Genomic DNA, 27777 nt, shown 5'->3' with positions numbered 1-27777 from the left:
CATCGTTTTCCAGATGAAAGTCTTCTCTTGTGCCCCGTGCTAAATAAACAGTACATAAGATTTATTTGGGGGTTCGGTTCACGGCTAAACCACCCCCCCCAGAAGTAGATTTATTTGGGGGTTCTACACGAACAGCAAGCAGCAAGTGAGTTAACTTGCTGTTCACGGGTGAACAGAGCCCGGGTAAAACCATCTTAACAAAGTTCCTACGAGGCTTAAAAAAAAAAAAAAGGCTTCGGTGCATTTATTAATGTCCCGAAGAAACGAGAGGAGAGAGAAGCACTAATTAGCAGCTATTCCCACCCCGACCCCAATCACCAGCTCCCTTTTGGGAGGAGAAAAAGGCAATAAACACAGACACACACACACAGACACACACACACACACACACACACACACACAGACACAGAGCCCTGACTGCTAACGGCTGGCTGGCCTCTGTTTCAAAACAACCATTCCTCACTTAGTGCCCTAAAGTTGGGTGTTCCTTGTCTGTCTGAACAGGCTTCCTGCACTGAAGGAAGGTTGATGAAACCTCGCTCGAATTCCCAGGGATTTAGGGTGGAAATAGCAGCAGAAGTTTCCAGCTTGCGTGTGGTCAAACGGCCACCAGGGGGCAGCAAAGCCCCATCAGAAACACACACACCCTACGGCAGGGGTCTCCATCCTCGGCCACTTTTAAGACTTGCGGACTTCATCTCCCAGAATGCCTCAGCCAGCAAAGCTTAAAGAGGCCAAGGTTGGAGACCCCCTGTCCTAAGGACACCCCCTTTCTTGCCTTTTAGGGCCCTTCATGTTGTCAACCTTCAGTCTGAACAACAACAACAAAAAATGGGCCCCAGGCCTAGCTGGCCTTCCCGTTCGGAGCAGAGGGAAAAATGGGGCCTTCTCCTCTGCGGCATCCTTTGGCTCGGAGAGGTTGCCCACCTCTCGGCTCCATTTTGCTAACCTCCCTCCGGGCAGGGAGTCCTCGGATGAGGACACGGAAGGTAGGATAATAGCAATAGCCCTTAGACCAGTGGTGGTAGTCAGCCGGTTTACACCGGATCGGGCGAACTGGTAGCAAGAACTTGGCGGGCATCGCTGAACCGGTAGTAAGTTCGCCCCCCCACCCTGTCGCCCTCCCGCTCGATACTCGCTCACCCCACCCGCCTGCCTGACATTCGCCTAAGGTCTTTCTTTCTTTTTCTTTCTTTCTTTCTTTCTTTCTTTCTTTCTTTCTTTCTTTCTTTCTTTCTTTCTTTCCTTTCTTTCCTTTCTTTCTCTCTCTCTTCCCCTTCCTCCCTCCCTCCCTCCCTCCCTCCTCCCTCTCCTTCCTTCCTTCCTTCCTTCTTCCTTCCTTCCTTCCTTCCTTCCTTCCTTCTTTCCTTTCCTTTCCTTTCTCTCTCCCTCTCTCTCTCCCCCTTCCTCCCTTCCTTCTTCTTTCTTTCTTTCTTTCTTTCTTTCCTTTCTTTCTTTCTCTCTCTTTCCCCTCTTTCCTTTCCTTTCCTTTCCTTTCCTTTCCTTTCCTTTCCTTTCCTTCCCTTTCCTTTCTCTCTCTCTCCCCTTCCTCCTTTCTTTCTTTCTTTCTTTCTTTCTTTCTTTCTTTCTTTCTTTCTTTCTTTCTTTCTTTCTTTCTTTCTTTCTTTCTTTCTTTCTTTCCTTCCTTCCTTCCTTCCTTCCTTCCTTCCTTCCTTCTTTCTTTCTTTCTTTCTTTCTTTCTTTCTTTCTTTCTTTCTTTCTTTCTTTCTTTCTTTCTTTCTTTCTTTCCCCCTCCCAACAATCATCAGTAGATAAGATCAGCTGTGTCAGGATTCCCCTTTTCGAGGCCCAGGAAGGCCAAAAATAGAGGGAGGAGCTCAGCCCCAGAGGAGCCTTAGGGGAGCAAAAACGACCCCCCCCCCAGGCTCTTCTGAGGCTAGGAAGCTCCCAAAACAGAGCTTGGAGGGGGGCGTGCTGCGTGCCCCTCCCATGCTCCGTTCCTTTTCTTCGAAAGCCCCAGAGGAGCCTTAGGGGAGCAAAAACGACCCCCCCCAGAGGCTCCTCTTTGGCTAAGAAGCTCCCCAAAATGGTTGGGGGGTTGCAAAAAAAGCCACGCCCACCCAGTCACTTGGCAACGCCCACCAACCCGCGCCCACAGAACCGGTAGTAAACATTTCTGAATCCCACCACTGCCTTAGAGTGATATGCCACTTCACTGTCCTTTTTCCAGCCCTCTCTAAGCAGTTTACAGGGTCAACCTCTTTGCCCCCAACAATCCGGGTCCTCATTTGACCCACCTCGGAAGGACGGAAGGCTGAGTCCACCTGGAGCCTGGTGGGATTCGAACTGCCAAACTGCAGGCAGCCGGCAGTCGGCAGAAGGAGCCTGCAGTACTGCACTCTAACCACTGCGTCACTGTGGCTCTTATAATAGGGTTGGGCGGGACCTCGGAGGTCTTCTAGTCCAACCCCCTGTGCAAGCAGGAGACCCTATCCCATTTCAGACAAGCGGCTGTCCAGTCTCTTCTTCAAATCTCCAGTGATGGAGCATCCACAAACTTCTCAAGGCAGGTTGTTCCACCGTTTCGTTGTCCTCACGGTCAGGAAGTCCTTTCGGTGCTTCCCAGAAATACTGAATCAAACAGGTGGAAGTTGCAGGAAACGAAGCAAGAAAGGAAGAAAGGAGGGTGAACCACCACGGCAAGTCCTTCTCAGTTCGGTCAGGAGACCCTGGAGGGGGCCATCCTGCCCGGAACACCCCAACGCTGAAACTCGAGGCTTACACCGAATCTCTCCACGTCCCTTGGCTCTTCCTCTTCAACCCCAGCCGGCCAAACGAGTCCATGTCGGAAACCACTAAATCTGCCAACACAAGAGGGTATTTGCAGCTCAGGATGAACTGTGGGGCTCTTGAGCTCTCTGAGCGCGGTTGTTTGCTTGAAGACTTTTCATGACCCAACTAGGCAACATCATCAGTGCTAGAAGGGAGAGGAAGAGGAGGACTGTGGGGTCCTTGCTGCTCCGTGAGCTTGGCTGTTTTCTTGCAGGTATTTCATTACTCAATTAAGAGGGGGGGAGGAGGAGGAGGAGAAGGAGGAGGAGGAGGAGGAAGAGGAGGAGGAGGAGGAGGAGAATTGTAGAGTACTTGGTGCTCTCTGAGCTTCGTTGCAAGTTGTCTTATTGAATAACAGTTCTCACAATCAGGAATTTATTCTCCCTTAGTTCTAGGTTGGGCTTCTCCTTGGCAACTTCCACCCATTGCTTCCTTCTCCTGTCTTCAGATGGTTTGGAGAATAAATCAACCCCCTCTTCTTTGTGGCAGCCCCTTAAATATTGGAAGGCTGCTATCACGTCATTCCTAGTCCTTCTTTTCATTAAACCAGACATACCCAATTCCTGCAACTGTTCTTCATAGGTTTTATCCACCAGTCTCCTAATCACCTTTGTTGCTCTTCTCTGGACTTTTCCCAGAGTCTCAAGTGGTTTCTTTTTGTATTGTATTGACCAGAACTGGACGCACGATTCCTCAACTGGTGTGGAATTGCGATAGGCTACCTCTGAATATGGAGGTTCCACTCGTGTAACCTGATGCTGCCCTTGTGCATCGTAGCTCACAAAGGAGGTCCACTCACCCACCTACCCCTTTGCACCACCCAACCAAGATCGCAACCCCTTCACCTGCTCCCTGGGCTTCAGTAGTGAGATGTTTCGGCTCTTCGGTCCACGGTGTGGCATGGACGGCCACACTCCAGTCGCTCCATGTGCCGATCTCGTTGTCCTTGGCGGCCACCTGGATGATGTACTCTTTCCCAGCGTAGGCATCGGTGATGATGTGGGAGGTCCCATCGGATAGCTCCACCTGTCGGGGCGGGAAGAGAGGGATTGTGGGAAAGGGGGTGTCGAACAGAAGCCCTCAGCCCCCTGGAGACTCAACCCATCCATGACCACCTCAAATGTTGGAGATCCCTTCCAAGGGAAGACCTCCACTGTAAACCTGTTTCCCCAAAAATATGGCCTACCCTGAAAGTAAGTCCTAGCTTGATTTTTTACAGGTATGCCCAGTATAAGCCCTACTCCAAAAATAAGCCCCAATTGAGATCGCGCCCACTCCAGAGTAGAAGGGGAAAAATTAAGCTAGGGTGGGGATGGAGGGTGGGTGGAGTTGCCCTACTACTTACCTTTGGACAGTTGTAGCTAGGCACCTGCCTTGCCGGCCCATTTCTTCTGCAGATGGTAAGGCTGGCAAGGCTTTCCCGAAGGCCTCTGGAGCTGAGAACAAAGCTCAGGATCGATCCAGAGCTCTGCTATCCATTGCAGAGGCCTTCGGGAAAGCCTTGCCGGCCGCAGAAGAAGAAGTTCCTGAAGGCCTCTGACAGCGAAAAGGAGGCCGGGAGTGACGCGTGCAAGTGAGGTTAGTGAGTGGATGACATACTCTGAAAATAAGACCTGGGGCCTTTTTTGGGTGGCAAAAAATATAAGACAGGCTCTTATTTTTGGAGAAACATGGTGCTTCACTGGCTTTCCACAACAGGGGTCCACAGAAGCTGGCTACTTTAAGACTTGTGGTCTTCAACTCCCAGAATCCCCCAGCCAGCATGTCCAGAAGTGTCCAACTGTGGCAACATTTTTAACAAATTTTTTGTTGTATTTATACATTTTTCTTAATATACATAAAAACCTCTCTATCTCTCTGAGCAACCTGTTGTCTGGGTACGATTGTTTTTGCATAAAAATACAACAATAATCATAATCATAATATACATATCAATAATAATCACATAGTACTAGTAAATTAGTTTATCCATATTAAATTTTTTCCGTATCTAATTAATTGCCAACCGTGGCAACTTTTTAAGACTTGTGGATTTTGACTCCCAGAATTGGGCCTGTTCATACAAACATTCAAATGTCACTGCCTGCTGGAATTGAGTGTATATCCCACAAACATCAGCATTACACCAATTTGAACCCTCGTTGGGCCTGGTGGCACACCGGGAGGAATTCTATGGAAAATTGAGAGAGGCACTAAAAAAAGGAAGAAGAAGAATGTGTGAATATTGAGAAATGAAAGAACATGACCTCGGAGGACGATCTGGATTGGGATAAAAGCAGTTGTGTACGAGATTGGCTAATGAAATTTTGCAAAGAGAATCAAACAATTAAGGAGAATATTTGTAGCTTAGGCTTGACGTGAGGGGTCCTTGGTAGTTTTCTTGCAGACGTTTCATGACCCCAACTAGGAAACATCATCAATGCTAGCGATAGGATTAGCACTGATGATGTTACCTACTTTGGGTCATGAAACATCTGCAAGAAAACAAGCCAGCTCAGAGACCACCAAGGACCCCCTCAAGAGATCCTCTGTGCCAGCAGCCTGCTTCAAACAACATTACTCTCCACACCAAAACATCGCCAGATGCACAACACAGCAGAAAATGGGGCGATATACAACCTAGTCAAGCAGGAAGCTTCCAGATCCAGGTTTTGGAACCAGCCATCAAGACGGACGGCTGTTATACAGGTTGAACTTAGAAAATTCAAAGCAGGGGTGATTCCAGCTGTTAGAATATAAGATAGGTATATCCACTTTACCTAACTTACACATAATTAACTCAGAAGAGAACCTGTGGCAGGCGTCCCCAAACTTGGCAACTTGGGAGAATTCTGGGAGTTGAAGTCCACAAGTCTTCAAGTTGCCAAGTTTGGGGACTCTGACCTATGGGAAGGAATAATTAATATTGTAAGGCAGAAAAGGATCCCCAACAATATTTTCAATATTTGAGGGGCTCTCCCAGAGAAGAGGAGGGGTGTGTGTGTCAAGCTCTTCTCCAAAGCACCCGAAGGCAGGACAAGACGCAACAGAGGGAAACTAACCGAGGAGAGAAGCAACCTGGAATTAAGGACGGTGAGGACAACTGACCGGTGGAACGACTCGCCATCCAGAAATTGTGGATGCTTCATCACGGGGGGCTTTTAAGAAGAGACCGGGCAGTCATTTTGGGGTAGGGTCTCTTTCTTGAGCAGGGGGCTCGATTAGAGGACCTCCAAGATCCCCGCCAGCTCTGTGCTATTCTAAACGGCGCGCTGAAGTCCTTCCAGAGAGGACGGTCATCAGACCAAAGCCTTTGTGTGCTGAGAGAATATTAGGAACCGGCGGAAAATGAGGTATGACAGCTGATAGTCCGGCTGTCAAACGGAGAAGTGCCCGGCCAAGAGGAAACAACCACTCAAGAGTTGAAATCTGACGGTGAAGAGACAGTTCAGTTGCTGGCAAAGCGACATCCACAAACAAGACGCGACGTGCTCTGTGATTGTGGTTTCCCCTCGTTTGGTTGCTTCCAAGCTTTTGTGATCCAAGTGCAGATTGTTTCGACAGGATTGTCTGTCACTAACGGTTTCCTCCAGTCCCTGTACGCTCATGCTTATGTCAACAGTGGCGGTATTATTCTAGCCACACCTGGTCTTCCTTCTCAATTGCCTTCCTGTTTGCAAAGCTAACCTTCTCTTTGAGTCCTCTTTAACATTATAGGAGATCCAGGGCAGTGGTGAAATGTTACCGGTTTGGCCAACCTGGTAGCAAAACAATCCTGAAGGCAGGAACTAAAACCAACGGATGGAAACCAATCAAGGCCAGAAGCAACCTGGAATTAAGGAGAAACTTCCAAACAGTGAGGACCATCAACCATCCAGAAGTTGTGGGGGCTCCATCCCTGGAGGCTTTCAAGAAGAGACTGGACAAACATTTATCTGAAATGGCATAAGGATTCCTGCCTTAGGCAGGGGGTTGGACTAGGTGACCTCCAAGGTGCCTTCCTGCCCTGTGATTCCATAAGTCTGCCAGAACTCCAATTTCTTCTCCACCGAACTGAATCGGTATTGCGTTGCCTGTTGGCCTAATTGCATCCCCCGCCCCCCCACACAAAACAATCAATACTATTTTCATATTCCGCATTGAGTAGCTGGCCTTACTGCTCAGAAATAGGGAGACGCGGGATGATACGCACAGGGAGCCACTGTCGCCCCAGTTCCTCCTGCGAGCAGGGACTGTTTTGATGGGGAGATTCCGGAGAGGAAGGCAGCGAGGAAGGAATATGAGATGAGCAGGGAGATGGGCGCAAGAGGCAGACAGGCAGGAGATCAGATAGCTTCAGGGAGGATGGATAATGTCGAGAGCAAATACATGTTCGGCTTATCTCTGGCTTTGTCGACTGGAGGGCTGATTGCTTGGAGGGAGACAGGCTGTGGGATAAAGGAGGACTAATAGGGGCATCCAAACCTCCCAGGATTCCTACGAACAAGGAGCTGTGAGAAAAAAACAACCCCCCAAAAAAAACCCAGCCTGGGGAAACTCTCTGAATTGAGGGAGTGAGATTAGCAGGTAAATTGTCTGTTTAATATTGCTCAGTGAATCCTTCCTAAGAGGGGATAGGAAGGGAAGAGACGGCAGAGTAAGATGCACAGGGCACTCTCTTAAGATACGCAGAGGACACCGGTTGGTAAGGCCAACGTAAAGAGGAGCGGGGGTGGGAGCTTGCTGCCCGGTTGATGGGTGGGCATGGCCATGGTGGGCGTGGCCTACCAGAATTTCCCGGAGGGCCGTTTTTTACCTTTCCCGGAGTCCGGAGGCTTCCCTCGGGCCTCTGGGAGGGCGAAAACAGCCTCCCTCTGGCTCCGGAGGCCCCCTGGAAGCTGCAAACAGGCCCATTTCCAGACTTCTGGCAGGCCTGTTCTTCTCCCTCCCAGAGCCTCTGTGCGAATCCTGCACTTACCTGCATTGGAAATGGGCCACCTGGAGACCCCTGGGAGGGGAGGGGCAGGGTGGGGTGGGGCCAGCCAGTCCATTCAAATACCAGTTTGGCAAACCGGATGAACACTTAACAGCCGGTTCGCTCGAACCAGTCCAAACCGGTCGAATTCCACCGTATAGATATTCCAATAAGATTTCTCTGAAACTCCCCAGCCTTAGGAGACCAACAATTCCTGCTCCATCTCTGCTTGGTGGATCTCCGAGATGTGGAAGAGCTGAGATGAAATGGCCTCCACGATCCGATGCCCTCTTTTTCTTGCCACGAGCTCCTCCTCCTCCTCCTCCTCTCCGCTAACCCCTTTCCTCTCTAGCATTGACAATGTTACCTAGCTGGGTCAGGAAATGTCCACCAGAAAACAGCCAAGCTCAGAGACCACCAAGGACTCCACCGTCCTCCTCCTCCTCCTCTCCGCTAACCCCTTTCCTCTCTAGCATTGACGATGTTACCTAGCTGGGTCAGGAAATGTCCGCCAGAAAACAGCCAAGCTCAGAGAGCACCAAAGACCCCTGAGTTCAGCCCCCGAGCTACAGATATTCTCCTTTATTGGATCGGACTTCTTCAGCTGTGGATGTCCACCTTCTACTTGAACCCCCTGGCACAGGGGTGGGCAACTATGGCCCTTTTATGAATTATGGACTTCAACTCCCAGAATTCCTGAGCAAGCCATGCTAGCTCTTGAATTTTGGGAGTTGAAGTCCACAAGTCATAAAGGGCCATTGTTGCCCACCTCTGCCCTGGCAGGTACCTGTTCCTCTGTCACATTTCTTTCACCTTTAGCAAAGTGGATTTTTCTCATGAGGATCTGGCCCTTGTCCCGCAGAAGCTATTCCGTAACCTCTGCGTGAGGGTGGCTCCCTTGTTTTCTCTCCCGGACAGTGGCAGGTGAGTGGGGGTCTCGAGTGAAGGGGTGGGGCTTAACGGCTGCATGCTTGGCAACATGGGTGGGAGCCAGGATACACAGATGGGGGGTGGGGGGTTGGGCAGTGGGCAGAGGGGCTGAGTTAACCAAAGGAGCCTGCAAAATAGAAACAGGCTATTAGGGATCCATTAGTCCAAAGTATCCGGTTACATCCTAGGTAATCCATTAAAGCCAACATCGGAGTGCATTAGGAAGGCCCTCAGCTAGGGGAGCAGGAGGAGGAAGCCAGAGCAATCTGGCTTGAATTACAAAGTTAAAAGCCGGGAGGGGGGGGGTGGGGGAAGATGCCCTAAATATTTAATGCCGGGTGTTTGAGGAGACAGAACAGGAGAGGCTGCTGGGGAAGAAGGGAAATTGGGAGGCAGAAGCGAAGGCTGAGCAGCCTCCTTCCTCACCCGAGGGAGTCACGGAAGCCAGCAGCCAACCTACCTCCTTGGGGGTGTCCAATGCCCTGGGTTTGGGGGCTCTGAAGAAGCATTGGGAGCCGGGGGTGGGGTGGGGGGGACGACCACTCCACCATCCACCCAATGCACAAACAAACCTGGACTGTGGAATGGAAGCGATGGGGACCCAGTTTGAGAAAAGCGCCAGCTAATGGGGATTTCACTGGCCGATGCCTTAGTGGGCAGAATTACAGAGTAAACGACCGGGAAGGGGCCTTGGAGGTCATCTAGTCCCACCCACCGTTGAGGCAGGAGACCCTGAACCCTTTCAGACAAGGGGCTGTCCGGTCTCTTCTTGAAAGCCTCCAGGGATGGAGCACCCGCAACTTCTAGAGGCAAGCCCTTCGACTGACTAGTTACCAGAATAAGAAGCGTTGGACACCTGGTCTAGGGAGATTCTCCGTCATCCAAGTCATGTGTCGGGGTTCCAACGATCGCCCTAATGAAATCATGAGCCTCGAGCCAAGCTTCAAAAGAATTCCAAAGATTTATAGGAGCAACATGTCGGCATTATCCCAGTGGTGCCAACTCTGACACACGTAAAGGGATGCTTTTATGAGTTGACTTCACGGTCGTCCCAAAGGTGCTTTTTCAAGAAGCACCTGGACTTTCTTGATTTTTTTTTTCCTTTGGAAGTCGTTTCGCTTCTCATCCAAGGAGCTTCTTCAGCTCTGACAGCATCACGGGGAAGGGAAGGATTGATATTCCTTGCAGCCAGCTGGTCATTTGCATCCTTTTTAGAGGATCGCTGAGGCCACTTGGAGGTTTGTCTGTGTGCTCAGGGTCACCTGAGTGGTGCAAACGGGTGTGACTACAACGCAGCGCCTTTCGGCAGTTCCAAGGAGGCTCCGCACCGATTTGCACCACTCAGGTGACCCTGAGCACACAGACAAACCTCCAAGTGTCCTCAACGATTCTCTAAATAAGAAAGCAAATGACCAGCTGCCTGCAAGGAGTATAAATCCTTCCATTCCCCATTGTCCAGTCAGAGCTGAAGAAGCTTCTTGGATGAGAAGCGAAACGTCTTCAAAGAAAAATCAAGAAAGTCCGGTTGCCTCTTGGAAAAAAAGCAGTTTTGGATTCCTTCCATTTCTGTTCTGTTCTGTTCTGTACACACACACACACACACACACACACACACACACAACCTGGAGACACTTCAAAGCCCAAGAAGAACCAGAGTGAAGCCCAGAACTTCCTCCTTCACCCCAGAGTGACCCAACTGGAAACCAGCAAGCAGGAAGAGAGTCCCTGTTGGGCCTCTCCAGAAAAAAAAGGTTTCTCCAGCTCATCCGCACAGCCATTACAGGTTGTCCTTGACTTACATCCACTATTGAGCCCAAAATTTCTGTTGCTAAGCGGGGCGGTTGTTATAAACGAGTTTTGTTCCATTCTACGGCCTTCCTTGCCACCCTTGTTAACTGCAATTGTTAAGGGAATCCCATGGTCATTCAACGAATCTGGCTTCCCCACGGCTTGTTGGAGGATCGCAAAGAGGATCCCATGACCCCTGGGACACTGCGACCACCGTAAACAGGAGTCAGCTGCTAAGCGCCTGAATTTGGATCATGTGACCACGGGGGTGCTGCAAAGGTCACGTCAAAAACGGCCATAAGTCCCTTTTTTTCAGGGCTGTTGTACCTTCGAATGGTCACTAAATGGATGGTTGTAATCTGAGGTAATACGTAACATGCCAGCCAGATGAACCTGGATCATCTTCTTCGAATGACCCCCCATAATCCCTTGCATTGGGGCGGAGTCTGGGCCACTGAATGGAGCCGAGTGTTTTACTGGCCGGATATCCTTCCTGTCGCCAGGGCAGAGTTTTGTTCAGCAGATACATTCTCACTGTGCCCAGAGGGAGAAAGATCTGCCTCTACTCAGGATCGAACTCACCGCCTCCTGATTGTGAGGCCAGACCTCCACCTCTAGGCCACCCCACCGTTCAGCCGAATGAACCTGGACACTCTTTTTAAAAGCATTTTAATCAGTAGGAAGACCCCTCCCACCACTGAACACCCACCAAGATGCCCCGTGGCGCTAGCCAACGGCCCACCTGCATTCTTCCAAGTCTAGGCCTCTTTGCCCGCCCCTCCCCCCAAAAAACTGGGGCGGGGATGTCACTCACGTGCTGCCACTGGTCGATAATGAGCGGTCGGTACCTCAAGAAGAACTTGAGGGGGAAGGAATCCGGATCCGGCCAGGAGGAAGGGTACTGCCACGTCACCAGCAGCCTCCGGGCGTTGTTGGGGATCGGTTTGGCAATCACATTTTCGGGGGGATCTGGTTTGACTGTTCAAGGAAGCAAAAGAGAGGAAGAAAAATGCGGTCAGAGGTCCCGGTGCATCCGTTAAGAGCAGGCGGGGGGGGCAACCTTGGCAACTAGACTTAGAAGACTTAGAATTCTTTCCTGGCCAAGTGTGACTGGACACACGAGGAATTTGCAAATGCTCTCAGTGCACATAAAAAGAAAAGATACATTTGTCAAGAGTCAAGAATTATCAGGTATAACACTTAATGATAGTCATAGGGTACAATAAGCCATCAAATCATACCAGGAAAAGTCCATATAAATCGTAAGGATACAAGAGACAAAATTACAGTCCTACAGTCACAAGTGGGAGGGGATGGGTGATCCGGAGTGATGAGAAGTTTAATAGTAATAGTAGTGCAGACTTTGTAAATAGTTGAACAGTGTTGAGGCAATTATTTGTTTAGCAGAGTGATGGCTTTTGGGAAAAACTGTCCTTGTTTCTAATTGTTCTGGTGTGCAGTGCTCCATAGCGTCGTTTTGAGGGAAGGAGTTGAAACAGTTTAAGTCCGGGATGTGTGGTGTCTGTAGATATTTTCACAGCCCTCTTTTAAAGACCTTTAAGGAGAGAATTTCTGCTTGAAATTTTGGATCTGGACAACCTAGAACTACGTCACCTACCGTCTGATCTAAAGCTTTGTACACAAAATTGTCTGCTAAAATGTCCTACCTGTCAACGGCTTCTTCAGCCTCAGCCACAATAATAACATGGGCAAACAATACCGTGTTTCTCATATAATAAGGCCGGGTCTTATATTTTTTTTGAGCCACCCCAAAATGGCTAGGCCGTCTTTCGGGGGTGACTTAATTCCCTCCCCCCTTGCATCTTCGGACGGGCAGGCAGCGACGGCTTGGATGTTGACCTCGGCGTTGGTGGGGCATTTGGTATCGGGGTCAACACAGGCAGCACCATATCCGGGTGTGCAACGAAAGTACTTCCTAACGGCAAGCCCCCCCGCCATCCCCCCCCATTTCGCATGTTTTAATATCGGCCTTAATTTGGGGGGAGGGGCTTAATTTCATTTCACGCCTATAAAACATGCTGGGACTTCCTATTGGGGGAGGCCGTATGGTTGGAGAAACAAACTCAAAGTAAACTGCTCCAAACTCGATTGCAGAAAATACGACTTGAGCAACAGAGGAGTCAATGCCTGGACCTCACTCCCTGACTCTGTCGTTACATCCTCAAACCCCCAAAAATTGGACCCCAAACTGTCTACCGTGGACCTCACCCCATTCCTAAGTGGTCCTTAAAGGGGGCGTGCATAAGCGCACCGGCGTGCCTACCATCCCTGTCCTACTGTCCCCTTTTATTTGTACTCATTTATCATGTATCTACTTATCCCTGTTTATACTTATATGTTTATATGTTATGCTCACACTTACACTTGTTTTCCCATACATGCTGGACAAACTAACTAACTAACTAGAAATAAATAAATAAAACCAACCCACGGAACAGAAATTGCCCTCAGAAGTTGTGGGAGCTTCATCACCGGAAGCTTTCAAGAAGAGACTGGACTGCCATCCGTCAGAAACGGTGTAGGGTCTTCTGCATGGGTGGGGAGGGGGTTGGACTAGATCGGGGTCTCCAACCTTGGCAACTTTCAGATTTGTGGACTTCAAATCCCAGGAGTTGAAGCCACAAGCCTGAAAGTTGCCAAGGTGAGACCCTGGACTAGATGACCTACAAGGTCCCAACCAACTCTGTTAATCCGTATATCTGTATGCCTGTGGGACTTCAACTCCCAGAATTCCCCAAACACCAAGCTCCGAGAGCTCCAGGGATTCTAGTCCATCCCTGAGCTGAACTGGGTATGTCTAGTCTAAGGAAAAGGATGAGGGGGGCCTGATAGCAGTCTTCCAATATTTGAGGCAGGGTCTCCAACCTTGGCTACTTTAAGCCTGGAGGACTTCAACTCCCAGAATTCCCCAGCCAGATATATATCTATATCTATATATCTATTTCTATATATCTATATCTAATCTATAATCACATATCTATCTATCCATATCTATCTATCATCTACATATCATCTATCTATCCATATCTCTATCTATCTATCTATCATCTATCTGCAGTATATATTCATCCATCCATATCTATTTATCATCTAAATATCTATCATCTATCTATCCATATCTATATTTATATCTATATCTACATCTACATCTACATCTACATCTACATCTCTCTCTCTCTCTCTCTCTCTCTCTCTCTCTCTCTATCACAGGGGTCCGCAAACTCGCCAACTTTAAAACTGGTGGACTTCAACTCCCAGAATTCTCCAACCAGCTTTGCTGGCTGGGGAATTCTGGGAGTTGAAGTCCTCCAGGCTTAAAGTTGCCAAGGTTGGAGACCCCTGATTTGAGGGGCTTCCACAAAGAAGAGGGAGTCAAGGTGTTCTCCAAAGGACCTGAGGCTGGAACAAGGAGCAACAGGTGGAAGAAGCAACCTTGGATTAAGGAGAAACTTCCTCACCAGGAAGACAATGAACCAGCAGAACAGAAGTTGCCTTCAGAAGCTGTGGGAGCTCCATCACTGGTTGTTTTTAAGAAGAGCCTGGCCAGCCACCTGTCTGAAATGGTATAGGGTCTCCTGCCTGAACAGGGGGTTGGGCTAGAAGACCTCCATGGTGTCCCTTCCAACTCTGTTATACTGTTCATTCATCCGTGGAAAGGCCTGACTTCAGAAGTTGCGGGTGCTTATATGTATATAATTGAAAGCTTGGTTTTATGTTTTGTCTGTATATGTCTCATAAAACATAAAAATTTCTTTAAAAATAAAAAGAAGTTCTGGGTGCCCCTTCACTGGAAGCTTTCAAGAAGACACCGGACAGCCATTTGTCTGGAATGGTATAGGGTCTCTCCTGCTGGAGCAGTGGGCTGGACTAGAAGACCTCTAAGGACCCTCCCAGCTCGATTCTTCTTCTGTTCTCTCCCTTTCTTGGGTCCCTCAGGTTGAGGGTGTTGCAGAAATTCGGACTCTCTTTGTGGCTGCACAGACTGTCCGTGTCTGGCAAGAAGGCTAATTTAGTTTTGGCAGGGAGGAAGAGGGAGCTGTATAAATGCATTAGAGCCTCCTTGTATTTACACTGAAACTGCCCAGCTGAGCAGATCCCGGCAGAAATACAAAGAAGGAAAATAAAAAGTTTTTGTTCGTAGTTGCCTTGATAGAAATTGACCTTCTGGAACAAAGCTTGCTCGGAGTCTAGAAATTCGTTTACAGGTTGGATTAGGCTGAAATATGAAAACCACGTTCCTTCTGCAATCATTAGGAGGATAGAAAATTGGTTGTTTTTACGGGGAAACCAAACACCGAAAAAGGTTGCGGGGATTTTATCGTTTTGTGAGCCTCCCAGAGTCACGTTGGAGCGGGAGATGGGTAGCATATAAATTCAATGAAAAGAATAAAAACATTTTTAAAAGTTGGCTCTCGTTCTGTTCTTTTATATACGCCCTAAATTTTTACTGTGTAGAATAAAAAGCGATAAAAGTATGTCGATGAGATACTTAGAAAGGTTGAAAGATAGCACTCTCTAACAAAAACCAGTTGCAACATCTGAAAACGGGTGTGCAAGTATGTATAATGCCTGAATTCTGTCTGTCTGTCTGTCCGTCCATCCATTGCCTATCTTTTTCTATCATCTAATATCTATCATATCATCTCTCTATCTCTTTCTTTAATCTCTCTATCTCCATTTACCTGTCTGTCTATCTAATCTCTCTCTCTCTCTCTCTCTCTCTCTCTCTCTGTATTATCTATATCTATCTATCTATCTATCTATCTATCTATCTATCTATCTATCTATCTATCTATCTATCTATCTATCTAATCTCTCTCTCTCTCTCTGTATTATCTATATCTGTCTATGTCTGTCTATCTATCCTATCTATCTATCTATCTATCTATCTATCTATCTATCTATCTATCTATCTATCATCTATCTATCCTCTCTCTCTCTGTCTTTCTCTCTCTCTCTCTCTCTGTATTATCTATATCTGTCTATCTGTCTATCTATCTATCTATCTATCTATCTATCTATCTATCTATCTATCTATCTATCTATCTAATCTCTCTCTCTCTCTCTGTATTATCTATATCTGTCTATCTGTCTGTCTATCTATCTATCTATCTATCTATCTATCTATCTATCTATCTATCTATCTATCTATCTATCTATCTATCTATCTATCTATCCATCCATCCATCCATCCATCCATCCATCCATCCATCCATCCATCCATCTATCTATCTATCTATCTATCTATCTATCTATCTATCTATCTATCTATCTATCTATCTATCCGCTTTCTCTCTCCCTTATTTAACAAACGCTCTTGCATTTCTACTTATATCATTATGGCCTTTATTTATCATGTGCTTGCTGCTATGGTGAAGCTTCCAGTCAATGGGAGGGCAACCTTCCCTGCGTAACTTTGCCCAAATGCCACCCCGCTTCCTTGGAAGCCCCTCGCTTCTCCGTTTGTGTGTGTGTGTGTGTGTGTGTTTGTGTGTCTTTCCAGAGTCTCCTTTAGCATCAGGAAAAGCCTTTTCCCTTTTTTCCAAGTGTGCACGAAAGAGGGAATCTCAAATGCCACAGAAAGGGCCCCACTGGAGCCTCCGGGCGGGGGGGGGGCTTTGGACAATCCTGTTTGTGTGTTGTGCGTGTCAGAGCAGACACAAGCGTGGGCGTCCAACACGCTGCCCTCCTCCCACCCCAATGTCGCACTCTCCCTTGTGTGTTGATGACAACAGACTGCAAAACGCCTCTTGCTAGGAATTTGTCCCGAAGGGCCGCAGCTTCTCCCTAGAGACCTTTTGACAAGCAAAGCCAATGGAGGAAGCCAGTCACTTAACAAGCGGGTGACTCACTCAACAACTGCACCGATTCACTTAACAACCATAGCAAGAAAGGGGGGGGTCCAGTGAGGCAAGACTCACTTAACAACTGTCTCATCTAGCAACATAAATTTGGGGCTCAGTTGGGGGTCTACCTGTATGGACCATGACATGGACCAGAACCCACAAAAGCCAACTGGATGTTGTTTGGTCTTTCAGATGCCCCCCAGGACCCGCCCCTCCCCTTCCAGCGGAGCCTGGGGGCTCCCTCCCCCAACCTGAAAAAGCCGCCTCTATCCGGCCAGGAGCGAGAGAGGACCGGCCAGTGGCCTTCACCAGACGCGGAGACCCATCTCCCGATTCCTCCAGTTCTGGCCTGCAGTCACGGGTGGGACAGAAGACCTGGAGCATGTGCAGAGTTCACGTTGGGTGCCCTGCAGGCAAGGGAGGGAAAGCCTTGGGAGCAGACGCAGCCCTCCAACCCTGGGCCAACTTCTCCGGTCTGCAGAGAAGGTCCCCAAAGGCCGAGCAGGAATTATGTCCCGCCAGCATTTCTGTGGGTGCGACAGCTGCTCCTCCTGGAACAAGGAAAGTGGCTCTTTCTCCCCCAGGAGTCATTGGCCCCTTCCTCTGGCTTGGGTCAATCAATCATTGGGAACGGAGCTGGAAGAAACCTAAGAGGTCTTCTAGTCCAGCCCCCCTCTCAGACAAGTGACTGTCAGTCTCTTCTTAAAAAGCCTCCAGTGTCAGAGCGTCCGTGATTTCTGGTTAATTTCTGGTTCCACTGGTTAATTGTCCTCACGGTCAAGACATTTCTCCTTCATTTCAGATGACTTCCAGGGTGTTTTGGAGAGTAAGTCGACCCCTCCTCCTCCTCCTCCTCCTCCTCTTTGTGACAGCCCCTCAAACACTGGAACGCTGCTATCATGTCACCCCTAATTCTGCCTTTCTCTAGACTGGCCAAACCCAAATCCTGCAGCTGTTCTTTAGGTGTTTTTAGTCTCCAGGTCTTTCATCACCTTAGTTGCTCTTCTCTGATTTAAAGTCTCGACATCTTTTTTTGCACTGTGGGGACTAAAATCAGATGCAGTAGAGCAGGGGTCTCCAACCTTGGGGACTTTAAGCCTGGTGGACTTCAACTCTCCGCATTGGCTGAGGAATTCTGGGAGTTGAAGTCCACCAAGGTTGGAGACCCCTGCAGTAGAGTCCTGTCCCTTGCCTGGGTTACCTTCTTTGACCCCTTGGGGGCCTCCTTCCCCATTATCCCCATAGCCCCTGCTCCGACAGGATCCTTGCACACGCACACCCCTCCCCAGATAGCCCAGGTCCCAGAGAGAGCCCCATCGCGCTGCTCTCGGTGCAACTGAGTCTCCCAAATGCCCAGAATGTCTCCTTTGGCATATATTTGAGCTCATCATTTGCACATCGTGCGGCACAACGGTGGCAGCAGCATCTGCCCCGGATGGCTTTTGATGTGGAGAATAATTAACACCCGTCAGGATGTTACATTTTTAATGCCGGGTGTTTGCTTTCCGTAATTTGCCCAGGGCTCCCATTAGAAAAACCTGAGACTGGAGAATTCCCTTTTCTCTCTCCGGCTGCGTTTGCATCAAGAACGCAAACACCATCTGCCAGGCTGCAGTCGCCTTCATTGGGGCGACACCACAACTCGGGATCCAGCAAGAGGGTTTACGCAAAACGCGTCTCCCCCGCCAGCGACAAAGTCACACTTGCAAAGCTGTTGTGGCCTGTCGGCTGCTGGTCCCTCCAGCAGCTGAATCACGGAGGAGGAGGAGGAGGAGGAGGAGGAGGAGGAGGTGGTGGAGGAGGAAGAGGAGGAGGAGGAGATGAACTGTGGTGTCCTTGGTGCTCTCTGAGCTTGGTGGTTTTGTAGCAGACGTTTCATGACCCAACCAGGGAACATCATCAGTGCTAGAAGAGAGAAGGAGGAGGCGGAGGGGAGGAGGAGGAGGAGGAGGAGGAGGAGGAGGCGGGCATGGGAGTCAGGGCCAGCATCAGGGCAACCTGGGAGTTCTGAGGGAGAAGAGGGAATGAAGCTGGCAGAGAGAAAGAGACAGAGAAAGAAAGAAAGAAAGAAAGAAAGAAAGAAAGAAAGAAAGAAAGAAAGAAAGAAAGAAAGAAAGAAAGAAAGAAAGAAAGAAAGAGGGAGGGAGGGAGGGAGGGAGGGAGAGGGAGAGAGGAAGAGCCTGGGCCGCCCGTTAGCCCTCAGATGGAGAGTCAACAGCCTCCAGGTCTGGAGGTGGCTGAGGAGGAGGAGGAGGAACAGCTGCATCCAGTACCTGACACATGGATGCTCAGAAGGCAGAGGAGAGGAGAGCAGTGGAAATCTATGGGCCGGTACTTGGGACGGAAGAGCCATTATAAGTAAGGTGTGGTCTTACTAAGGCTTTATAGAGCGGCATTGTCATGCCTCTGTTGGAATCGGAAGCCGAGCAGCTGACAGGGAGTGGGAGTGTGGCCTCTGTTGGCTGTGGAAGAAACTGGGGAAGGGCAAAGTCTGGCTGGGCAGAGGAGGGGAGAGGTAGATCAAGAGAGAGGGAGTTCGGAGGAAGACCCAGGTCCACCTCCTCTTCATCCTAGGGCACGCAGGGCGGAACGGAGAAGGGAGCAAAGTGAATTGCGTGGCTTGCGGGGGAGGAAAGGGCCCCGATTCCCTTCATTAGCTGCAGCTGGGAACACAGGGTTTAAAAGAAGAAGCTGTGTGCAAGCAAGCTGTTGGGAGCAAGTGTGAATTTAACGGGTATCGTTGTGGCTTATTTGTGTTCCTGGCGTCTTCCCAACTGTGTGTATTTTGCTGGGCTTTCGAGTTTGAAATTCCTACTCCTGCCCTGCCAAACTGATTACTTCCGCTTGGTTGGTTTGGATTTTAAGTTACAGTTTGTGCGTCCCTTGTTTTGGACTGAATTTTCTACAATCAGAGGGTGTTCCTAGGAGAGTTTTTCTCCAGCCCGAAGGGAACCTGGACACTGGGGGCAAAACTGGAGATAATAAAGGGACTCTCCTTGCTTATCTGACTGTGTTGCCTTTGTGCCACGCCCCTTCGGGTCGTCACAGGTATTAGTACCTCACTTGATCTTGATCCTTCTGCCAGAGGCTGCAGCCTTTAAGCAGTGGGGTGCCCTTCCTGCCCCCCTGCTTCTTTTGAAGGGTCCCCCCCCACTTTCTGAATCCCCCGCGTCTCCTTCCTTGAGGTCCTGGGGTGGGGAGGGGAGGAAATGGGGCGGGGGGGGGCTGCCCGCTGCACTTACCTATGGCAAACTCGTCGAAGGAGGTGGTGGTGGAGCTGCTGCCCAGGGCGTTGCTGGCGGTCAGGGTCACCTTGTACTTCTTGGTGGAGAAGAGGTGGGGGTAGCGGATGTAGCACCTGTTCTTGGGCCCCATGTCCTTCTCGCACGCAATCTCCTGGGAGTCGTGTCTGCGGGGGGGGGAGGGGGGAGAGAAAAAGGTGGCAAGGTGGAGATCGGGGAGAGGCACGCATGCTGGAGAGGGGCCCAGTGGCGGTCCCCAAGTGAACGGCTGCCCTCCGCTGTTTGCACCCCTTGTGAGAGCCCCCACGTCAGGGGGTTGGACTAGAAGACCTCCAAGGTCCCTTCCAACTTTTCAGCATTCTATTCTTTCCTGATTCTATTCTATTCTTCTATTCTATTCTGTTCTGTTCTGTTCTATTCCTAATTAATATTCTATTCTATTCATTATTCTATTCTATTTTATTCATTATTCTATTCTTTCATTATTCTATTCTATTCATTATTCTGTTCTATTCTGTTCTATTCTATTCATTATTCTGTTCTATTCTATTCATTATTCTATTTTATTCATTATTCTATTCATTATTCTATTCTATTCATTATCCTATCCTATTCTATTCATTATTCTATTCTGTTCAATTCAATTCATTATTCTATTCTATTCTATTCTATTCTATTCTATTCTATTCTATTCTATTCCATTCCATTCCATTCCATTCCATTCAATTCATTATCCTATTCTATTATTCTATTCATTATTCTATTCTATTCATTATCCTATCCTATCCTATTCATTATTCTATTCTGTTCAATTCAATTCATTATTCTATTCTATTCTATTCTATTTTCTGTTCTATTCCATATTCATATTCATTATTCTATTCTGTTCTATTCCATATTCATATTCTATTCTGTTTTCTATTCTATTCCATTTTCTATTCTATTCCATTTTCTATTCTATTCTATTTTCTGTTCTATTCCATATTCATATTCATATTCATATTCATATTCTATTCTATTCTATTCTATTCTATTCATTATTCTATTCTGTTCTATTCCATATTCATATTCTATTCTATTCTATTCTATTCCATTCATTATCCTATTCTATTCTATTCTATTCTATTCTATTCTATTCTATTCCATTCCATTCCATTCCATTCCATTCCATTCTACCCTGTTCTTTTCTATTTCCAATTCACATTCTATTCTATTATTTCTTATTCTATTCCATTCCATTTTCATATTCATATTCATATTCCCATTCTCTTCTGGTCTATTGTATTCTAGTCTCAGGGCTCCCTCCAACACTGCCAACTGCCTGCTGCACCGGCTGTCCCCCTCCTCCTCGGGGGAAGGGACTCACGCCCTCCTGATGTGGGTCTGGGGTATCTGGGGAGCCGTCTCGTCCCACCTGGTCTGGCAGAAAGGAGCCTCCGGCTGCTCTCTAGAAGCCCTCCGTGTGAAATGAGCCCCCTCCCCCCCCGGCAGGACCAGGTCTGCCCACTTGCCCCTCCCCCCACCCGGGGTTCCCAGCTCAAGGCCCAGGTGGCTGGAGAGGGGGTCGGGCAGAACCCCCAGGGATTTGCACCAGGAGCTTCTCTCCCTCCGGATGCTGGTTTGTGGATCTCGGTTTGCCCTCCTCCGTCTGTCCGAAGCCCCACTTACATGATGGTGATGTTGAAGGTGTCAGGAATGTAGGTCGGGCTGGGCAGGTGCCAGCTGCAGTAGAAGCCGATGGGGTAGTTGTTGGACCGGCACATCAGGCTGGGCTCCCGGGGAGCTATGGGGAGAGAGAGAGAGAGAGAGAAGAAAGAAAGAAAGGGGGAGAGAGGGAGAGAAAGAGAGGAGAGAGAAAGAAGAAAGGAGGAAGAAGAGAATGAGAAAGAGAGAGAGAGAAAGGAAGTCAGTGAGAAGAAAGAGAGAAAAGAGAGGAAGAGAACAAGAAAGAGAATGAGAGAGAGAGAAAGAGAGGAGGAGAGAGAGAGAGGAAAAGAGGGAGAGAGAAAGAAAGAAGGAGGAAGAGAATGAGAAAGAGAGAGAGAGAGAGAAAGGAAGTCAGTGAGAGAGAAAGAGAGGAAAAGAGAGGAAGAGAACAAGAAAGAGAATGAGAGAGAGAGAAAGAGAGGAGGAAGAGAATGAGAAAGAGAGAGAGGGAGAGAGAGAGAGAAAGGAAGTCAGTGAGAGAGAAAGAGAAGAAAAGAGAAAAAGAGAGGGAGAGAACAAGAAAGAGAATGAGAGAGTGGAAGGGAATGAGAAAGAGAGAGGGAGAGAGATGAGAGAAAAAGGAAAAGAGAGAGAGGAAGAGAGAGGGAGGAAGATAAAAAGAGGGGAAAAAAACAAAACACAGAGAGAGGTTAGAGTTCTAGGCTCTGATAGCTGCAACTGAGAATATTTTCAATTTCTTCCAAGAAGCAATACAACTGACCAACATTGTGTGTGTGTGTGTGACCAATAGAAGAAAATGTTTGTAGTTCAGGATTGAAGTATATCAGCCACCATGTAGGACAGCCAGGCTGAAGACTAGCAGAGCGTATCCATTTTTTATTTTTATTTTATTTTTTTTAATTAAATTTATGTTCTGCCCATCTAGTTTCTAAGTGACTCTGGGTGACTTACAGCATAAAAAAACATTAAAATCATCAAAATGTGTGTGTGTGTCTCTGTGTGTATTTGTGTGACCAATAGAAGAAAGTCACAATATACCCCCAATGAAATCACAATACAGATAGAATAAGTATGTTCATGGTATCCGCAAACGCCAACCGGCACTCCAAAGACTTCTGAGCTTCTCAGCCGATGGACCAACTCAAACCATAGTTTCATCTGGGAAACCAAAACGGCACTTCCAGGCAAATCAGCCGTCAACAGACACAGAGAAATAAATAGAGACTACACGCCATTCAAAAGAGACTATTAAAAAAAAGGCTAAAGAGCAAACAAACGGATCAGAATATATCCTGTCTGGCAGCCAATATCCAGATAAGCAGGGATTAGGATCGGACCAACAACCAAGCAGAAAACAATAAGTCAATCACGCCACGACCAACTCAGACGATCAAACAATAAACAACAGCTTAATCAAAGAACCACCAAGAAGAAAACCAGACTGACAATGCAAGCCAGATAAATAGAGAGCAAACTGCCCACCGTTCTAGCACTGATGATGTTACCTAGTCACGAAATGAAACGTCTGCAAGAAAACCAACCAAGCTCGGTCCTTGGTGCTCTCTGGGGGGGTCCCTTAGGGTGTTGGGTGGGTGGGTGGGGGTCTTCTATGGGGAAGGGCAGAAGATGCTACTTCCCTCAAAAGATGAGTCTTCCAGAAAGAGGGCTTCTTTTGAGGGGGGAGGGGGCTCTACAGTAAGTCAATTACTCCACATATTAATTTCTTAATCTAGGTCGCAAGCCACAACAGGCTTTGCTCACACAGTCCACCAGCTGGTGGCTTCACATGACCCCCACAAGGAGAAGAAATGCCTCCCTGCCACAAACCACCACCAGTAATTACAAACCCAGATGAAGAGGTCGAGTGCACATCGTGCAACCCTTCCCAGGCCCCTCATTGACCCCCACGCCTTGCCCTTCGGGTCAAGCTCAATTATGCTTAGAAGCCACAGAACATAGAATAACGGAGTTGGAAGGGACCTTGGAGGTCTTCTAGTCCAACCCTCTGCTTGAGCAGGAGATCCTGTACCGTTTCAGATAAACGATTGTCCAGTCCCTTTTTGGAAGCCTCCAGTGATGGTGTCAAGCCTTTGTCAGAGTCTGAATCCAAGGAGGAAGATAAACAGCCACCAGGGAGCGGAAATGTGGCTCCGTTGGCTGGGGAGGAAACGGGAGAAGGGCAAAGTCCGGCTGGGCAGAGCAGGGAAGAGGGAGAACAAGGGAGAGGGAGTTCAGTGGAAGACCCAGGCCCACCCCCCCTTCATTCTAGGGCACGCAGGGAGGAAGGGAGAAGGGAGTAACGTGGGTTGCGTGGCTTACGGGGGAGGAAAGGGCCCCGATTCCCTTCATTAGCCACACCTAGGAATGAGAGTTTAAAAGAGATGCAAGCTGAGTGTGGTGTATGCTGGGAGCAAAGGTGAGTTTATCTTGTGTTGACTTGGCTTATCTGCATTCCTGGCATCCTCCCAACCAGGTTGAATTACTGCCGTTCCTTCACGTCTGGAATTCCTTCTCCTGCCCTGCTGGATTAATGACCTCCTTTTGCCTTGATTGGACTTTAAGTTACAGTTTTTGTTGACCTTGTTTTGGACTTGATTCTCTGCAGCCACAGGCTAGTTCCTGGGAGAGTTTTTCTCCAGCCCAGAAGGTAACCAACACATTGGGGACAAAATGGGAGCTAATAAAGGGACTCCTACTGATTATTTGGCTGTGTTGTCTTTGTGCCACACCCCTTTGGGTCATCACAGTTGGGGCACCCACAAGTTCTGAAGGCAACTTCCATTCCACCAGTTAATTGTCCTCACTGTCAGAAAGTTTCTCCTTAGTTCTAGGTTGCTCCTCTCCTGGATGAGTTTCCACTCATTGCTTCTTGTCCTGCCTTCCGGTGCTTTGGAGAATAGCTTGACTGCCTCTTCTTTGGGGCAGCCCCTGAGATATTGGAACACTGCTAGTCCTTCTTTTCATTAAACTACACGTACTGAATTCCTGCAACCCTCCTTCAAATGTTTTAGCCTGCAGTCCCTTAATTATCCTCGGTCGCTCTTCTCTGCACTCTTTCTACAATCTCGGTATCTTTTTTTACATTGTGTAAAAGAACTGGTGACCAGAACTGGATGCAATATTCCAAGTGTGGTCTTACTAAAGCTTTGCAAAATAGTATTAACACTTAATGTGATCTTGATACTATCCCACTATTGACGCATCCTAGGATTGCGTTGGCTTTTTTGCCTGCTGCCAGAAACGGCTGGCTCCTATTTAAGTGATTGTCCAATAAAGAGCTGCTACCTTCATGGCATGGCTGGCCTTCTTTACACCAGGCTATTCTATTATCAAATGGAATTAATCTTCCTCAAATCTCTGCTTTGCTTCCTTCTTTTCAGTGCAGTTATTCGCTTTCTATGTTTATCAGTGCAGTGATGGACCGGCCAGGGAGCCCCGAAAGCATCAATTTAATCCTAATATCGCCCTCTGCCACCTTCGCAATCCCCTTAAATTAGATTTATAAACCATCTCTCTCCCCTCTTCCCCACCTTGTAAAAATACCTTAATTTCTCCTCCGTATTAAATCCGGCTTTACGCAAATAGAAGCTGCCGGGCCAGCAGACAGCTCGGTCTCTCCCTGAATGCAACCCTGAGATTTGGCCAAGTGGATAATAATAACAAACGGTGTTTTAATTTTTAGCGGCCTTCCCGGGTTATTCATCCATCGTGTCACAGAGATGGGAATCCCTGCAAGCCAGCTTGTTCCATTTCCAAGCCATTAACGATTCAATTAATCGTCTGTCGATTCTATGGTCCAAGCTATGCAATTAGCAGACTAATATTAAGGGGATGATCATCATTTCTGTTTATCTAACTGACAGAAAAGAAAAACATCGTTCTGCTCAGCCCTCAAACCGGACACAGTCTTTAATCTGGCAAATCTTGTCTATGTCAAGCCAACACAGAGTATTAGAATTGGGACCTTGAAGGTCTTCTAGTCGAACCACCAGCTCCAACAGGAGACCCCATTACCATTTCAGGTAAATGCCTGTCCAGCCTCTTCTTAAAAACCTCCAAGGACGGAGTACCCACAAGTTCTGGTGGCAAGCTGTTCCACTGGTTAATTGTCCTCGCTGTTAGTCCATTTCTCCTTAGTTCTAGATTGCTTTTCTTCCATCCATTGCTTCTCTTTTGGCCTTCTGGTACTTTGACGAATAGTTTGACCCCCTGTTCTTTGTGGCAGGTCCATAGATATTGGAAGACTTGTTCTCATGTCACCCCAGTCCTTTTTTCCATCAAAGTAGACCTGCCCAATTCCTGCGACCGTTCTTGATATGTTTCAACTGCAGCCTCTTGGTTGCTCTTCTCTGCCCTCTTTCCAGAGTCTCAACCTCTTTTTTATATTGTGGTGAACAAAACTGGATGGCGATATTCCAAGTGTGCCCTTACTAGGACATTGTAAGGTTGTTTATAGATTTTGTAACCCAGCATAGCTGGCTGGGGGATTCTGGGAGTTGAAAGGCCTCCCATCTTAAAGTGGCTGAGGTTGAGAAACACTGATTTAAACTAACAAGCTGTTGTGATTCGCCAGCAGCAGGTGTGGACGGCAGACGTCTCGGAGAGCGACGACTCAGATGAGGGGCCTGCGTGTGACGCAGGGATGGAGCCAGGACCATCAAGGAGTGGATTGCAGCCTTCGGAGATGGTGGAGGCTGGCAGCAGTGAGGAAGAGGATCTCAAGGAGCCTGTGCCCAGTGCATATGCGCAGGGCTGCTCGAAGGAAAGAGCAGCTGCAGCAGCACCGGCGACTTGGCAGTAAAGCTGCAAGGTGTTGGCCCCTCCCTTAAGGAATAAAAGCCAGCTGAGAAACCGGAGTTCTTTGCAGGAAGCAAAGACGTTTTCGCACTCAAGCCTCGTGGACGTTCGGAATATCTTGGTTGGTGTTTGGAGACTTTTTGTGTTTGGAATATTTCTTAGTAACTTTGTCTAGTGTTCTTGGTAGCCTTTCACAAGCTTGGCAAGGTTTGTTCTTATCAGAGACGATTAGTTTGAAGCAGCCTTTTAACCAGGAAGGAAGGGAATTTGCAAAGCGTCATTAAAAGGTTTTTCTGTTACCTCCGTTTCGTGTTTGTTTCCCTGGAACGAGGTTTGGGTCAGGACACAAACTTCAGTCTGGGACTCTCTCTTGTAGCTGCCAAGCCAGATTAAAGCGGAGAGGCAGTGGAGCATCCAGAAACAGCAGGAGCCAGAAATTGAAAATCTAAAAAATGCAAGTGGCATTCCATGAAACCATAAAAGCGCAGGAGGGCATTTTCATGCAGGCTGCGAGAAAGAAGCAAAAAAGATACAAGATCAGAGAACAGATGGAAACAGAGGAGGAGAAATTAAGAAGGAGACTCAAGTGGCGTCGAATGCTTTTTCTACAGAGGCGGCTTGTCTTTCGAATCTCAACCGCCAATGAAATTCTCTTCGTTTGGGTTTCCCAACTTTCTTTGGAATGTCTTCTGATTCTGGGATTGCTCCTAAAATGCCCCCATCCCCTCTTCCCAGATGGTGCCTGATAAAAAGCGAGAGCGCTTGGCGGATCTTGGCTGAGCTGCTAAAGCTCTGTGTGTAGCTAAGATGAGAGACCACCAAGTGATCCTAGGACGGTAGGATCCTTAAAAAGATACTCCGTGGAGAGAAAGGAAAACTGGGAAATCCTTAAAGAAACACCTAATGGAAAGAAAGAAAGAAAGAAAGAAAGAAAGAAAGAAAGAAAGAAAGAAAGAAAGAAAGAAAGAAAGAAAGAAAGAAAAAAAGAAGGAAGGAAGGAAGGAAGGAAGGAAGGAAGGAAGGAAGGAAGGAAGAAAGAAAGAAAGAAAAGGAAGGAAGAAAGAGAAGGAAAAGAAAGAAAGAGAAAGAAAGGAAGGAAGGAAGGAAGGAAGGAAGGAAGGAAGGAAGGAAGGAAGGAAAACTCTCATACAAAGAACAATTGCTGGAATTGGGTATGTCTACTTTGATGAAAAAAAGGAGTAGGGGAGACATGATAGCCGTCTTCCAATATCTGTCGTGGTTAGCTGGCAGCAGGTCCAGATGGCTGAGGAGAGCGAGGACTCTGATGAGGGGCCGGGACCATCCGGGAGTGGACTGCTGCCTTCAGAGATTGTGAGGACTGGCAGCAGTGATGAGGAGGTTCCTGAGGAGCCTGTGCCAAGTGCACATGCGTGTAGGATTACTCAGAGGAAAGAACAATGACATCAGCACAGGCGACTCGGGAGTAAGGCTGCAAAGTAATGGCCCCTCCCTCAAGAGGATAAAAGCCAGGTTTGGAAAAGGGTTCTTTGCAGGCAGCAAAGAAGCTCTGAAACTCAACGGGTGGACATCTTAGTTCGTGTTTGGAGAACTTAGTAAATTAGTTCTTATCTCTGGGTTTTTGGCAGCCTCGACAAACAACTTGCCAGGGCTCTTTCTTGTCAGAGCTAATTGTTGGAAAACAGCCTTTGATCCATAAAGGAACAGAATTGTGATGAAACCTTAAAAGGCGGGGGCTGCTGCCTTTGTCTGGGTTTGCTCTTTGGGAACCCGGTTGGGT

General features: G+C 48.0%; 1 protein-coding gene across 1 annotated transcript in view; it reads right to left on the bottom strand.

Moving 5' to 3' along the window:
- The window catches only part of CNTFR (ciliary neurotrophic factor receptor), a 334285-nt gene that overhangs the window by 5893 nt on the left and 300615 nt on the right, over positions 1-27777 (bottom strand). The window contains exons 6-9 of the mRNA XM_087923232.1: positions 21222-21325; positions 19554-19720; positions 11259-11422; positions 3639-3819 (exon numbers count right to left, since the gene is read on the bottom strand). Of these exons, the coding sequence (XP_087779358.1) occupies positions 3639-3819; positions 11259-11422; positions 19554-19720; positions 21222-21325 (616 nt within the window). The remainder of the gene's footprint in view (positions 1-3638; positions 3820-11258; positions 11423-19553; positions 19721-21221; positions 21326-27777) is intronic.

Source organism: Pseudonaja textilis, chromosome 2, assembly GCF_049901715.1.
Source record: "Pseudonaja textilis isolate UNSWEBS1 chromosome 2, rPseTex1.2, whole genome shotgun sequence".
Classification (NCBI taxonomy): Eukaryota; Metazoa; Chordata; class Lepidosauria; order Squamata; family Elapidae; genus Pseudonaja; species Pseudonaja textilis.
The sequence above is the reverse complement of the archived record's forward strand: the minus strand, read 5'-3'. Positions and strand labels throughout refer to the sequence as shown.